Genomic DNA, 13,789 nt, shown 5'->3' with positions numbered 1-13,789 from the left:
GTTCCAACAAAACTACGCCAACTAGAAATTCACAAGTTGATTCATCAAAACCAACTCAACTCAAAATAGTAACAAAATATAAGTTGCTTTATCAAACAAAACTGGAACAGGTCAAAATGTTTTGGTTAACTATTGCAGAACAATTCATCAATACTGTTACTACTCAAATTAACTCATTATATATTTTCTGCTTAACTGTAACAAATCTAAATATCCGCGTTTTCGTTTATTTTAATACGTGCACTCACTGATACTAGCGAAGGTCAACTGACAAAACGCTTGTTTAGGTGGAAGGGGTTGACAAGCGTTGATTCAACAAAAGTAAGTTATCACCATCTAGCGGCAAATGGATTAAGGCTTTATTAAACCTGTAATGTTGGAAAGATGCGTATGATAACCGAGTATTTGAATACAAGTATAAGTCAAAATTGGCAATTTTTGAGTTGTCTCAGTTTAGATCTAGGTGTGCGATATAGTCCTTTTGTTTTTCTCCTGCACCATTTTAGCTTTCCAATATAAAAAACTTTAGGTATTTCCGGAAATATTGAAATATGGTAGGAGTAGGTAGGTACATTTAATAACATTAATGTGGTTTAGATCCAAAATGCGATAATCAATATGGAACTGACATCAATATGGACTGAGAAAAAAAACTACTTACCTAATGAGAACAAAATTGGTAGAAAGGGTTCTCCAAAGGGCTTCAAAAGTGAGAGCTGATTTGCTAACTCATTATAATATAATAAAATAATCACATCCCAACTCTCACTCTTCATTCATCGCATTCAACACTAAACCACAATATACGCACTTAATTCATTGTGACTAAGAATGAAAAGGAGTGACTCAACAAAAAAATCTAAAGCGCAAATCTCTGTTATTCTTCTATTACAGATTCATTGTTGACCTGTCGATTGCTGAGCGATTTGTCTCTAGTTGATTATTTTAATTAGCGTCCCGGGGTCGGTCGTATGTAATTACTGTCGCGAGTGCCCTCGGGTGGCAGTTTAATTGGAGAAACGTTGGGTCAGGGCAGATGGCCAGCTCGGACCGCCTCGGTTAATAGCCCACCTGAATAAATCACCCGCATAACGGCGCTCTGCCAAATGAAACTTAATTTGACAAGCTTTGAATGAACGTGCGAACTTAATCATACACTCGCCGAACAATGAACCGAGCGCAATCGAAAAAACATAATTGTATTCTATCGCAAAATAAAATTAGACAATTAGCAATAATAACACATATTTTATTTCCATATTGAATATACAGTCGTAGAATAAAAGTGATGAACATAGTTACAATCTTAATTTACGCAATGCTGACCGATTGGTTCACCGTACGCGAACGTGCTCTATACAATATAATACATTTCATATAAAAATATTTAAAGTATAAGGCATCTGAAAGCCAGTACAACATAGCAATTTTCTAGCTGAATGTCTAGACGAAGCGTTCACAAATATTATGCTTCCACATATATTTACATACGATAATTCGTCATAAACTTTATGAGTTGGAATTTTCGCATTTAACTGAGAAAAAACTCATTATAAAACATGAACCTAGCGGTCCGCTTCGACGTGTAAGGTTGTTAAAAATATAACGACAACAGTCTTTGTAAAGCTATGTACTTACAACATTAACTATTACTTAAAATTATTCATCAAAAATGACTTTCGAGAACAAATAGTAAGAGTATAAAATAATCGACACCTACGAGTGTTGGAATCAAAAAACACGGAACGTGTTTATTATGTTCCTTCATAATTAGGACAATTATGCATAAGTACTTTTACACTCTTATAACTAACTAAAGGCACATGTTTTTATACAATAAGCTTTGTTGTCTCTCTAATTTGTAAAAATTTTACCAAAATTAATATAAGTAGGTATAGAATTTAAAAAACATATCGGTTGGTATTATACATAGTTCTATAAATAATACGACTCTACGTATAACGCATAGGGCACACTGAAAGTTTTAGCTTTTTAGTATAACAGATATAAGTTTGTGATGTAGGTAGATAGGTAGTAGATAGGTAGTATATTAGAAAGCAGTTAAAGGAGTTGATTCGGAAAATTTCGGGAAACACTCCACTGAGAGCTTTTGCAATTTTATTAACTTTGTTCGTTACTAATGCGGTATAGTCCAAACCTTACACACTTTTCAATTTATATTTTGTTCAAAAATCAAAAACTTACCTAATACGATAATTGGCACAATTCTTATAAACGTGTGAAAAAGTTTGAAAACAGTAACTAGCATTAATAGTTAATGAACGAGTTTAATAAATCACTCTAAATGAAAGTGATTTATTTACGAGCCGCGAAAAACTATCAGAGTGCCCCACACAAACGGCAATCATAGTCTGGACTGCGGTCTCGCACAACATAAATTATAACAATATTGGGTGCGTTTGAACTACAAAGCGCCAACTAATTACCATAAACGGACTAAACCTGTATTCTAAAACCTATAAATTTGACACTAACTGAACCACCTTTAACAAGGACGTCCAATCGTAAATCCCAAACAACATCCAAGCAACGGTGCTAAACATAAACGGCTCCAATTCCATGGCTTTAAAAGCAATATTCTTTCTTCACAGTTAAACTTCATTTACATTTTTAATTCCCCAACAAGCATTAGCACATAGCACCCAACACCGCTAAATGCGAATAAAATATTCAATCCAAGCGAAAAGTGTGAAAAATAAGGCGAATGTAACACTAACAGAATTAAAAGTGACTAGTTTTAATGGCTATCGATACATTTGCGCCACCGTTACGAAGATATCAATCAATTTAACGTAGAGACATTGGTAATCACAAGTACTTAATAATATCCTCGAAGAGTATGACAAGTTTTTTTGGCAAGAAGCAAAAATATGTAGAGAGACGAGGCGCCCAAGCAACGCCGGTTCACCGTCTTAAAATAGTCTTAAACGCAGCCGTATAAGGAAGGTGAAGGCTAACGAAGCATAATTTAAGAGCGGCGCCAGATTTGACGTTTTTTCAATCGAATTCCAGGTGCCGGCGTCGCGGCCGTTTTCGGTAATTAAGCGGTCGGCTATATGCGTAATTACATGTGAAAATAAAACTTTAGTGCGGGGTCGTCGAACTGTCGGGTGCGGGGCTTGGTAAAAAATGACGTTGAAAAAGTGGCGCAGCGCTGCTGTCAAAACACACGTCACAGATTATAGATGTGTCGCCCGCGGCGCGCGCCACCCGCTCTTATCGGTCCCAGCAGTTTATTGATCGCGATATAGCTCCGGAGCCAGCTCTGTCCGAACTACACTACGTACCTAATCCTTAAACGACACATTCTTCTTAGCACCAAAAATAGTTCAAAAACATGTCTTTTGGCAACTACTTTCGCATTTCGAAAAGTCTAAGAATTTTCAATTCATTTCTTTATGATCATTCATAGTGATCGCTAGGAAAACTCGCAAATATTATGTCATCATACTCGCAAATATTCAGAATACATTATCGCCGAATATTAAGAGTGAACCCGCCTGATACGGCAGTGGCTATTTTAGTTTCGGACCCAGTTTCCTTTTTGGTTCGAATCCGCCATATTTACGCGCATCGAGCGGCGCAGCCTGGCCCTACAACTATCACTGCGCCGGCGACGCCCGATCATTGTTTGCTAATGAGAGACTTCGGGAAGCGCAGGTGGCCCGAGATCTGTTAAGTAAAACAAATATGATGTCAACTCGATAATACAAACATGCCAAGCAGTAAATCACTCGCAAATTCTCATTTCCGTATTTATTTGTAACGTAGAGCGACAAGCAAATGACAATCTTTACAAAAATAGAACTGTTAAAACTATGACTTCAATATAGCAACGATTGTGCGCAAGCATTTCATATTGGGGCGGTATTTTGCTTGTAACGGTTTTTAGATATCTAAGTTATATTCTTACAATGTAAAATTCTTTAACATTGAAAAAAAAATCGTGATAGTATTGCTATATCATCTAAAAATAATGTAAAGCTCGTGCATTAGCACGTAACCGTTGACAACTATTCTATGACGTACAACTTATACAAGAAAACTCATTACAGATAGAGTCAACACACAGTCCCATCTCATGAGAAATCTTATTGAAGTATAACATTACAGCTGCCTATAACATTTCCGACTATACAAATGATCATACCTGTATACAATACTAGTAACTAATAACTCACAATGCTCAGAACAATGACCGCAGATACATCCGAAGCTAAGATCAGGAATGAAATCAAACTATAATAATATGTACATAAGTCAGAAGACAAAAGGCCGTCCCGTTTGGCTTATACATCAACAGTTCAACACTCGCCTAAACCAGCGTAGTGTCAGTATTAAGTTTCCAATACATATTAATGCCAAAATGATTAATTGAGTGTCGAAACGCTGTGTGATAGAGCGTCATTATAAAATTAAATACACTTTGTGACGTAAAAGCACCCTTGCAAAAATACAAAATTCCTAACTACAATCAATAAAAGATTTATTCAAATATCTTCGATCTTTATGTGACACCTTGCAAACTATAATATTTTTCAGGAAAGTCAGAAACTTTGTCACAGTTTAAAAGGTAAGAGAAATGTAGCTTAAGAAGTACTCTGATTTTTTTCAATCAAAATTAAATTGTAATGCAGATAAGGACGAGTAAGTAAACACCGAAAATATGATTTGAAACGTTCTGCATCGAAATCTCGTTTTACCTATTTTTTAGTCATGAAGTGTCACATCTAAACCGAAGATGTAGGCGTAAAATAACTTTTCATTGCCCACCCACTCTAAAATATTTGAGCACGTCAATTTGACGTTAAAAGTAAATAATTTAGCACTTCACATTTATTTTCTTTGTAACAAACTACTCATCATCAAACAATAAATCCGCGGCGATTTAACAAGGATGGGCAGGTACTTTAGCTAAGAATACATTTACAAAAAGTTATTTTGCGTAACGGAACCCAAGGCGTCTTTTAATGACTATTATTTAAAATGTTTGACACTCTACACGGTACGAGTAGCACAGTATTTATATGTATGTCAACAAGACGTAAAAAATGATCAAAGAAGTCTTACAAATAGTTGTGAAAAAGTAAAGGACATTGTGATGACTTTTACTCAATTGAAATAAAACTAGCTAAAGTTATTAGGGAATAAAGAGAAGACTTTAGAGACTTGAGGTTAGTCAGTGAACCGATGGAATATATCGGTGGTTATGCCTCGGAGGAAGTGAATCACCTCCCCGGAGTCCCCGTCTTCAAGCGCCTCCTCGCATCTTGAAACCTGAAAAGAAAAAGAACGCATAATAGGAAAGTGTAACTACGAAAATTTTGCTCCGCCTACTCAAATTCTCTGTCTCTAGAGACTTGGTCTACTGGTAGAGAACGCCACTCGGCATTATGTTCCAATTTTGTACCGCATGTTTTTGTGTGCAATAAAGATGTTAAATAAATAAATAAAATAGCGTAGCTAACGTTTTTCAGTACCTTCATCAAATTCTTGTAATATAGGTTTTTAATCTTTCCATAAAATGTACTTAAAAAACTTTACTTCTAGTAGGTCTAGGTCATGCTTAGAAACAGTCTAGGCTAATAAATTCTCCGTGGTTAGAAAGTCGGTCGATTCCATGGGATACAAAGTAGCAAACAAATAACGTTGAGGTGATATCATTTGATTATAGGATTGCAGGCTTGCAGTCACCTCAGGGTTTCTTGGTTCGATTCCCAGGTAGAGCACACAATGTGTTAAAATTACTATTAATTTGTTCGAAGTTTTGTAACAAATATATACCGGAAAAGGAAAATTGCTCACGTTTTATCATTTGTGCTACAGAAGATTTTCGGAACTCGAGTATTATAACAGTATTTTTATTTTATTCAGCTGCATCTCGCTCTATCAGCTATAATTTGAAGGCAATAAAGTAACATCGAAATGTGGCCGGTGAACATAAGGTCAGCATAGTGGTAATAAAATAATTTGACCGAATTACACAGGAAGAAGCCGCAAGCCACTGATAGCGAGCATTTTAAAGGCAGTAAACGAATTAAAGCATTCACCGGCTGCAATGTTTCTGTCTGTGCACATTCTATTTCACGTCATTAAACCCTTCCAGTGCGCGTAACTAGTGCAATAGTTATAATATACATTTGGAATCAATATCCGTTGAAGGCAGCCGTACACTTTAATATCTGGGAGTATCTGATAACATCAATTAAGAAGTTAGTTACAGTAAAACTCACTGAGATTAATGGGTTAAGTGTGCCCGACCGTTACTCGGTAGTAACTCGTTATATGCGCATCACAGATGTAATTCAAATTGAAATGGGTAAACAGATTCTTGTTTGTAGGTACATGTCGTTATTGCATTACAGCTGCCAGGGAATACCGGCGTTAAAGTAGTTAAAATGTTAAAAGCTGGCGAAACGTTCTCAGATTACCTGCCGAGAGCGCAGCAGTTAGCTTAGATAGTAAAAGTGCGTGCTCTGGCAATTAAATATAATTTAGGTTAATTGAAACGGATTCACATAAATACAATCGGACATTTATGCACGTTGGTTAGGATTTAAAACTGTAAGACAAGTTGATTTTAGACGTCCTAAACATACCGCTGTAAAAGCTTACAAAACGAAAACGCGAGGTAATTATGTATATCTGTAATTTCAACCCAGTTTTAGTGTATGGCAAAATGAACACAACAGTCACAAATAACTGGAAAGCAAATCACAGACGCGCAAAGATAATAATTTAATCACAATATTAGTCCCGCCTGAGGGCAAATTGCTTCGTTTATTTTGATATGAAAAAAAAAGTCGAGGAGTTCTGACATACATTTAAGACAAAGTTAGTATCGCAAAAAGTTTAATGAATGAGACATAGGCAATGAGCATATTTCGTGTTCATTGTTGGCGATTTCTCAGAGCGATTTGCTAATAGCGGCTATTAGCCCGCCCCCGTCAGATATCATGATGTTGCGTGCCGACTACTGGCTTGGATCACACAAAAAACATAATGTAACGCGACCTCTGTGGTTAATGCTCGCATTCGAATTTGGCGGGCTTTATTTTGTAACTCACGGGCTCGCGCGCTCTGCCGGCGCGCTCTCACCAACGGTCGCCGGCGTCTTTTCTAAATTCGACCTTATTGCTAGTCCGCCCATGGCCGCGACGTGCGCTATTTTACTCTCCCAATATTTTGGTGTTTAGATATTGTTTTGACTGATATTATCCAAGTTTTATGTGTATTTCGTTGTGCCAAATTGACAATATACTTGTTGATGATTGAATTGTGCCTTGAACATTATTTCACGACCCCGAGACCAACTTAACAAGTATTACAGTGACGCCCAACTTGCGGGGCACGTTCAACACAAGTGTAAACAACGAAAGCCTTTCGACATTTACTTGAAGAACCCACTCTTTCTATCGTCTCAACATGCCACCGAAGAGGAATGCCGCGAGGACCGCGAGAAACGAGGGATCGGACTCGGACGCAGACTACACTGACACCGAAGTGAACCGGACAGTGGTGTCATCACCGAACGTCACCATGTCGGAGGAAATGCTCCAGAACCTTGTCTCCAGCATCACCAGGAGCCAAGCGGAATCCAGCCGTACGCTGATAGAGAGCATCCTGACTGGTTACAGAGGCCAACATTCGCACTCATCATCACCACAACCCGACACGCCAGGTTACCCACAGCGCCCGGGTAACTTCGCGAAGTGCACAGCGCGCTTCGACGGAAGGTCAAAGAACTCGGACGAGCTCGAAGCATTCATTGATGCCATCGAAGTGTACCGCGAGTGCACCAACGTCAGTGAGGAGCACGCCCTGCGTGGGCTACCGATGCTGCTGGTCGGCGAGGCCGCCGTGTGGTGGCAAGGCGTGAAGTCGTCGGTGACGTCATGGACCGAAGCCCTACAGCGACTTCGAGGAATGTTCGGCGTGCCGCGACCTGCGTATAAAATATTTCGCGACATATTTTCCGCCGAACAAAGTGACGAACGAGCCGATGTGTTTGTGAATAAAGTGCGCGCCTTATTATCAAAGTTGCCGTACGTAGTGCCCGAAGCAATGAAGCTAGACATTGTTTATGGACTTTTAGATCGTAGAATAAGAAAACGAGTGCCTCGTGACGCTGTGGACGGGCTGGAACAGCTGATATGTAAAGTCAGGTTGGTAGAAGAGTCGCTGGCAGAGGTGAGTTCTCACGTTGATAATAATTATAGCGCGAGCCCTGTTAACCCACCAACTGCGCGATGCCGCTCGACCGCGGGCCCGAGTGTTAACCCGTCGCATGCCGTAAACGACCCCCCGAGTTCATTTATGAGTAAACATCGCGACGAAGTTTATTTCGATTCGTGTAGTGAATCTGTGTCGAATAACCCGCGAGTTTCAAATGCGAATAACAGCGATAGTGAGGGGAAAAGGCGCGTTCGACCCAGGTGTAGTTATTGCAAACGTTTCGGCCATACTAAAGATAACTGCCGCAATAAAGAAATTAAAAGTGACGTAACTACATTTGAGTCGGGCGATAGTAATGTCCTACGTTGCTACGGATGCGGTCAGCTGGGAGTAGTTAGGTCAAAGTGCGATAATTGCAAAGGCGCACCCGGTTCGAGTAGTACGAATAAATCGGACTTTAGTACGGCCTATGTCATAGACAGCGACGACGATCCGAGGCCGCTGATAGAAATTCGGGTCGTAAACCGAACGGGAGTGGCGATTATTGACACGGGGGCCACACACTCTATCGCAAGCCCCGTTCTGTATAATATGTTACGCGAGGCAGGTGTTATATTTAGGGAGTCCGAACGTATCGTAGGGTTTGCAGATGGATCGCAATACCTACAGACGACGCTCGAAGGCGAGGTCAATGTCACCTTGAAAGGTCGTATAATACCTACCGCGTTCTTGGTGCTACCACACGCGCGAACTAGGACCCTGTTAGGTAGGGATTTTATTACCAGAGCTGGTATCCTGCTGGACTTACCGCAGAGCAGCTGGCGTTTCAACGATGGGCCACGATGTTGGCATCCGTTCATCACCGGCTTCGAATTATCTACCACCGGCAAGGCAGAGCTGATGAAGGTAGAAGCAGCAGACCGGGTACTCCAGGGTAAGGAAAGGCCTAAGGGCGTATCAAGACCGACGATGCAGCTGAGTACCTGTATAGTGCACGGAGCCCGCGGCACTCAACGTGTTAACGGTCGGAGCGACCGGAAACCCCCTACGATATCGCCTCCCGATGGTTATTGCCCCGGGGCAGGTTCAATGCAGGGGGAGGCTCCCGGAAACCCACTTCATCCATGTTGTGCCAATGTTGATTTAGCTTCTTTTAGTAAGAACCAAATCGAGTACCCAGAGTCACGTGACATGCTGCCATCCGACGTTCCGTCTAGGGGGAGGAGAGGGCCCTACAAGGGGTTCCGTAATAGAAATGACGTCATCAACCCCGCTGACGAAGCACGTCATATTCATTCCGCGCGCTATTATTCCGCTGGCGATCTGGAGCGACGAAACCGATTTCGTCATGCTAGGGACGCCGCGATTACCGCGTACCGGTCGGAGGAACTCGCCGAAGGGTATCGCGTCCCACAGATGACCCCGTCCGTAGGCGATGGGCCGTCGAAACGGCTCAGTCAGAGGCATAGGCGTGGTAGACCCAAGGTATCGTTTGCTGACCTTGACGCGAGGGCGCTATGTCTTGGTCAGAGGGGGAGGTTGTAACGCGACCTCTGTGGTTAATGCTCGCATTCGAATTTGGCGGGCTTTATTTTGTAACTCACGGGCTCGCGCGCTCTGCCGGCGCGCTCTCACCAACGGTCGCCGGCGTCTTTTCTAAATTCGACCTTATTGCTAGTCCGCCCATGGCCGCGACGTGCGCTATTTTACTCTCCCAATATTTTGGTGTTTAGATATTGTTTTGACTGATATTATCCAAGTTTTATGTGTATTTCGTTGTGCCAAATTGACAATATACTTGTTGATGATTGAATTGTGCCTTGAACATTATTTCACGACCCCGAGACCAACTTAACAAGTATTACAATAATTATATTCCTAAAACGGTAACATCAAATTGATCCTCGATGTGAAGACGGTCTTACGGTAAAATTGATGTCACGTTTTTCTGTGTGTCAAGTGAGGGTGTCAGCCGGCGTGACCTCGGCGGCCGTCGCCCATTAGTCCAACTGTCAATGTTACCAATCGTTTGCATATGCTAATAAACTCGTAATTAGCAATTGAGATAGCGAGACACACACTAATTAGTAATTTGCTAACGTTATTATCGTTTTCGCGAACGTCGTAATAGTTAAGGTAAACATTTACGAGTGTTGGCGACTGACTCTACATGTATTTGTATATTAAGAAGTTTCAAGTTAAGTGTGGTTTATTTGCAGGATTTGAGGATTAAATCACGATGGTTTACGATAAGCGAGGAAGGAATGTGGCCGGCATAGACGAGCGTGCCCGATGGGGATCGGCGGGCGCGGGCCGCGGGCGCCCGCGCAGGTCATTACGCCGAAACTTCGCAATTCGGACGCGGCCGCAGAGCCGCCGATACCGTTGCCGGCATCAGAACATTAGGATACGGTTAACCGCATCTACGACTTAAGACAACAATTTCACGATTCGAATAACTTAAAACACTATTAGCCAACAACAAACAGTGATAACAAAAAAATATCGATGTAGATAGCGTCAACGGTCGCCGAGCGCGAGGCATATCTGCCAGCATATTTCAGCGGCTTTGTGATCCGCTGGCGAGAATGACAGCTACATTATTTTAATTTGATTTGGCGGTCTATAAAAGTTACAACGGAATACATATCTGGCATGTGGAGCGAGGTTTGTCGAACTGTGCGTTGGTTACTTTTTATAAACTATATCGATGTCAAGTGGAGTGATAGGTACATAATGCAGCAATGTGGGCATTTAATTAAAATTTATAAAAAAGACTATCGATGGTTTTTTGGTTCTGTCCTGATGCGAAACGAAAGTGGGCCATCGGTTTGTTAAAAGAGCAAGATAGTGATCACGTAGCGAGCGACTGCTGTACTATTAAATTTTCCGCTTGATTTTGGCGACAAACGGTTTGTGAACGGTTGAGCGCCCGCGCCTAGGGTTGCCAGGTCTAAAAACACAAAATCCGTACTCGGTGCTTAATATGGCCGGACATTTTACCCTAAAATTTTACCCCAAAGTGCAATTAGTATCATAGGTCATGAGTGAGTACTATCAACTATCTTATTCCAATCGGTAGCCCAACATCATCCTGATACGCGCATGTGTGTTCGATATTATTCTGAGGCTCGACTTTTGGCTTGCGCGGCAGCCACATAAAAAGCCTAACAAAAGCCGGACAGGCCGGACAAGAGAATATTGGGTCGGACAAGTCCGTAAAAAGCCAAACATGTGGCAACCCTAGCCGCGCCGGCGCGCACGCTTTCGTCACTGACGCGGCGCACTCGGCAACACGCGACGCATGTGCGAAAAACTTTTAAAATATGCACACCACATAAAAATGTCGAGGTTTACAAAGCAATTTATGTGTCCTTTTTGCAAGTAGGCATGTGAAACTTCCCTCATGTCGCCATCATAACCGAGTTTTAGGTAAACTAGTTTTTTGCTGTCATTTATGACTGATTTACTAAGGTAAAATATTTTTGTAGAGAAATGTCTCGTAGAAAACTGTTGAGATTTGGGAAAACAAGACATGTAACATTGAGTAAAAAATATGCTTCAGGGGAAAACCTAACGAATAATGCAGGAAACAAATGAAATTTCAGCCATTCTTTTTATTTTTGATTACGTAACTTCATCATCATCAACAGCCCTTTACCGTCCACTGCTGGACTATGAGCCTCCTCCACTATAGTGGAGGGTTTTGCCATAATCTCCACGCTTGGCAGGCGGGTTGGAGATCGCAGTTTAAAAGATTGATGTTTTTCAGAGAGCGCTGCTGCCCATTCTCTGTTTGATGTGTAGTCCCTAAGTCGCCTCTTACGACACCCACGGGAAGAGTAGGGGTTGGTGACAAATGTATTCTACTCTGCCGTCACCACACGGCGGATTACGTAACTAAAGTTTATAAAACTTCTAGTAAAGTAATAAGAATTAGATACCACCTTATGCTGTTTTTTTTTCAAATTGTATGTATATCCGACTATGCGATTGACAAAGAAAGTTTAGAAAACTTATAAACTATTAGATTCATTCATTCAGTCAGTTGATATTTCGCATTGTATTTTATTCAGTGTGAAAAAAGAACTTAGAAATACCACGACCACAAGATTACCATGATGTGATGACGTCTTTATCACTCAAATGGCTAAAGGTGCTCACCCATTACGGTAGAGTTCAACTACTCCAATAAACGTAAAAGTCGGCATAAGCATAAAATAACATAGTAGTTACAATACCAATTACATTCGTAAAGAGTATTGATTTCGTATAAAAAGCTAAGACAGTTAATCAATTAGAGAAGGGCCTTAAGTGATTTTAAATAAGATTGCGAAAGGTATTAACTTACCGGGGAGACTAATAGTCCGTCAAGTCTAAGACGCCGACGAACGAATGCTTGTTCTGTCATCAACTAATGATCATTAATTGATCCCAAGCATCCCTATTTAAGGAAATAACGTAACTGGAAGCAAAGGAATTTAGAATTAATTTCGTAGTTTCAGCGGAGCTAATGAATAAACTGTCACGAAAAGAGCTTTCCGACTTCGATTCGAGGTATTTAATACTGGATCCAATGTATTCGGTAAATCAAGATCAAAAGGCTTAACCATGATTATAAATTGTGATAATTGAAGCAATAAAGTAGAAAAAATCCTCATGCGTGAAATGATGAATGTAAAGATGTTCAACATAAAAGGTATTGTAGTGCGGCGCGAACACTTTATAAAGCAAATTAGAACGGCTTTCTTTCATGATTAACATGGTTAACCAAAAAAATACACTTATAATTTAATTTTATGAGGTCCAAGTTTGGCCTAGAGCCAGATGATTAAAACTGGTTAGTAGTCAAATAGACAAATAAGGTAACAAAATTATAAAAAAAGCAATGATGCGCGGACACCTTTTACTAGAAAAGTTGAGCAGAATCATGTCGCGAGACAATATGGACCGGCCGCCGCGGGGCCATACATACACTTACAAAAACTCAATGAAAGTCGAAAGCCTCGCTTTCACTCGTCGCCGGCATTGTGCACTATCTCATGTACAATACCTACATTTCTACATTTAAGTTTTGTTTTTTTAACAATAGGGGTGGCAAATGCGCAGACGCTCCATTTGATGGTAAGTGGCCAGCATTACCGCATTACATCTCAAGTGACAGGCCATTCACGAGTCAACGACACTCATTTTTATACGACAAATCAAATAACACTTGTTTTCAGACGTTTACATTCAATTAATTATGTTATCTTACTGCTCATTGTTAAATGAAAATACAGCCTTAAAATGGCACACCTTGATTTTCATAAACATTTTAACTCAGGAATTCATTACTATTTTACTCACATTGAACTCTATATTGACATCGCATTAACTATAATAAATTTAAATCAAGTTCTTGTTCATCGGCCAAGTAAAAGCCCTGCAGGTAATTTAGCTTTCGTGTCAATCATAGAAGTTATGAATAAAGTTTAATAGCGCTGATGTCCGATATAAAACATTAATCAAGGACACTAACTACTATATTGTTCACACATTCTCGATTAAACTTTCATAAATTTTGTCGGTGTCTAATGACGTAATTATTATT

At 40.4% G+C, this 13,789-nt stretch overlaps 3 protein-coding genes across 4 annotated transcripts in view; 1 reads left to right on the top strand and 2 right to left on the bottom strand.

Moving 5' to 3' along the window:
* The window catches only part of LOC135076675 (uncharacterized), a 37,414-nt gene extending 30,243 nt beyond the window's left edge, over positions 1 to 7,171 (bottom strand). Inside the window, exons 1-2 of the mRNA XM_063971095.1 lie at positions 7,124 to 7,171; positions 5,210 to 5,298 (exon numbers count right to left, since the gene is read on the bottom strand). Coding sequence (XP_063827165.1) covers positions 5,210 to 5,298; positions 7,124 to 7,171 — 137 coding nt within the window. The remainder of the gene's footprint in view (positions 1 to 5,209; positions 5,299 to 7,123) is intronic.
* The window catches only part of LOC135076870 (autophagy-related protein 16-1), a 190,936-nt gene continuing 178,375 nt past the window's right edge, over positions 1,229 to 13,789 (bottom strand). For both annotated transcript variants that reach the window (XM_063971345.1, XM_063971346.1), the window contains one exon: positions 1,229 to 5,298. The gene's annotated coding sequence lies outside the window, so the exon portion shown is untranslated. The remainder of the gene's footprint in view (positions 5,299 to 13,789) is intronic.
* LOC135076674 (activity-regulated cytoskeleton associated protein 2-like) lies at positions 7,447 to 10,475 on the top strand. The gene is made up of 2 exons (XM_063971094.1): positions 7,447 to 8,211; positions 10,416 to 10,475. The coding sequence occupies exons 1-2, from the start codon at positions 7,447 to 7,449 to the stop codon at positions 10,473 to 10,475; spliced, it is 825 nt and encodes a 274-aa protein (XP_063827164.1).

This window comes from Ostrinia nubilalis, chromosome 12 (genome assembly GCF_963855985.1).
Source record: "Ostrinia nubilalis chromosome 12, ilOstNubi1.1, whole genome shotgun sequence".
Classification (NCBI taxonomy): domain Eukaryota; kingdom Metazoa; phylum Arthropoda; class Insecta; order Lepidoptera; family Crambidae; genus Ostrinia; species Ostrinia nubilalis.
The sequence above is the reverse complement of the archived record's forward strand: the minus strand, read 5'-3'. Positions and strand labels throughout refer to the sequence as shown.

What these genes read in the sequence shown, in the direction of transcription:
- LOC135076674 (XM_063971094.1), top strand. Translation starts at nt 7,447, where the DNA reads ATGCCACCGAAGAGGAATGCCGCGAGGACCGCGAGAAACGAGGGATCG. An exon ending in TAGAAGAGTCGCTGGCAGAG is followed by an intron (nt 8,212 to 10,415) that starts GTGAGTTCTCAC and finishes GTTTATTTGCAG; the next exon opens with GATTTGAGGATTAAATCACG.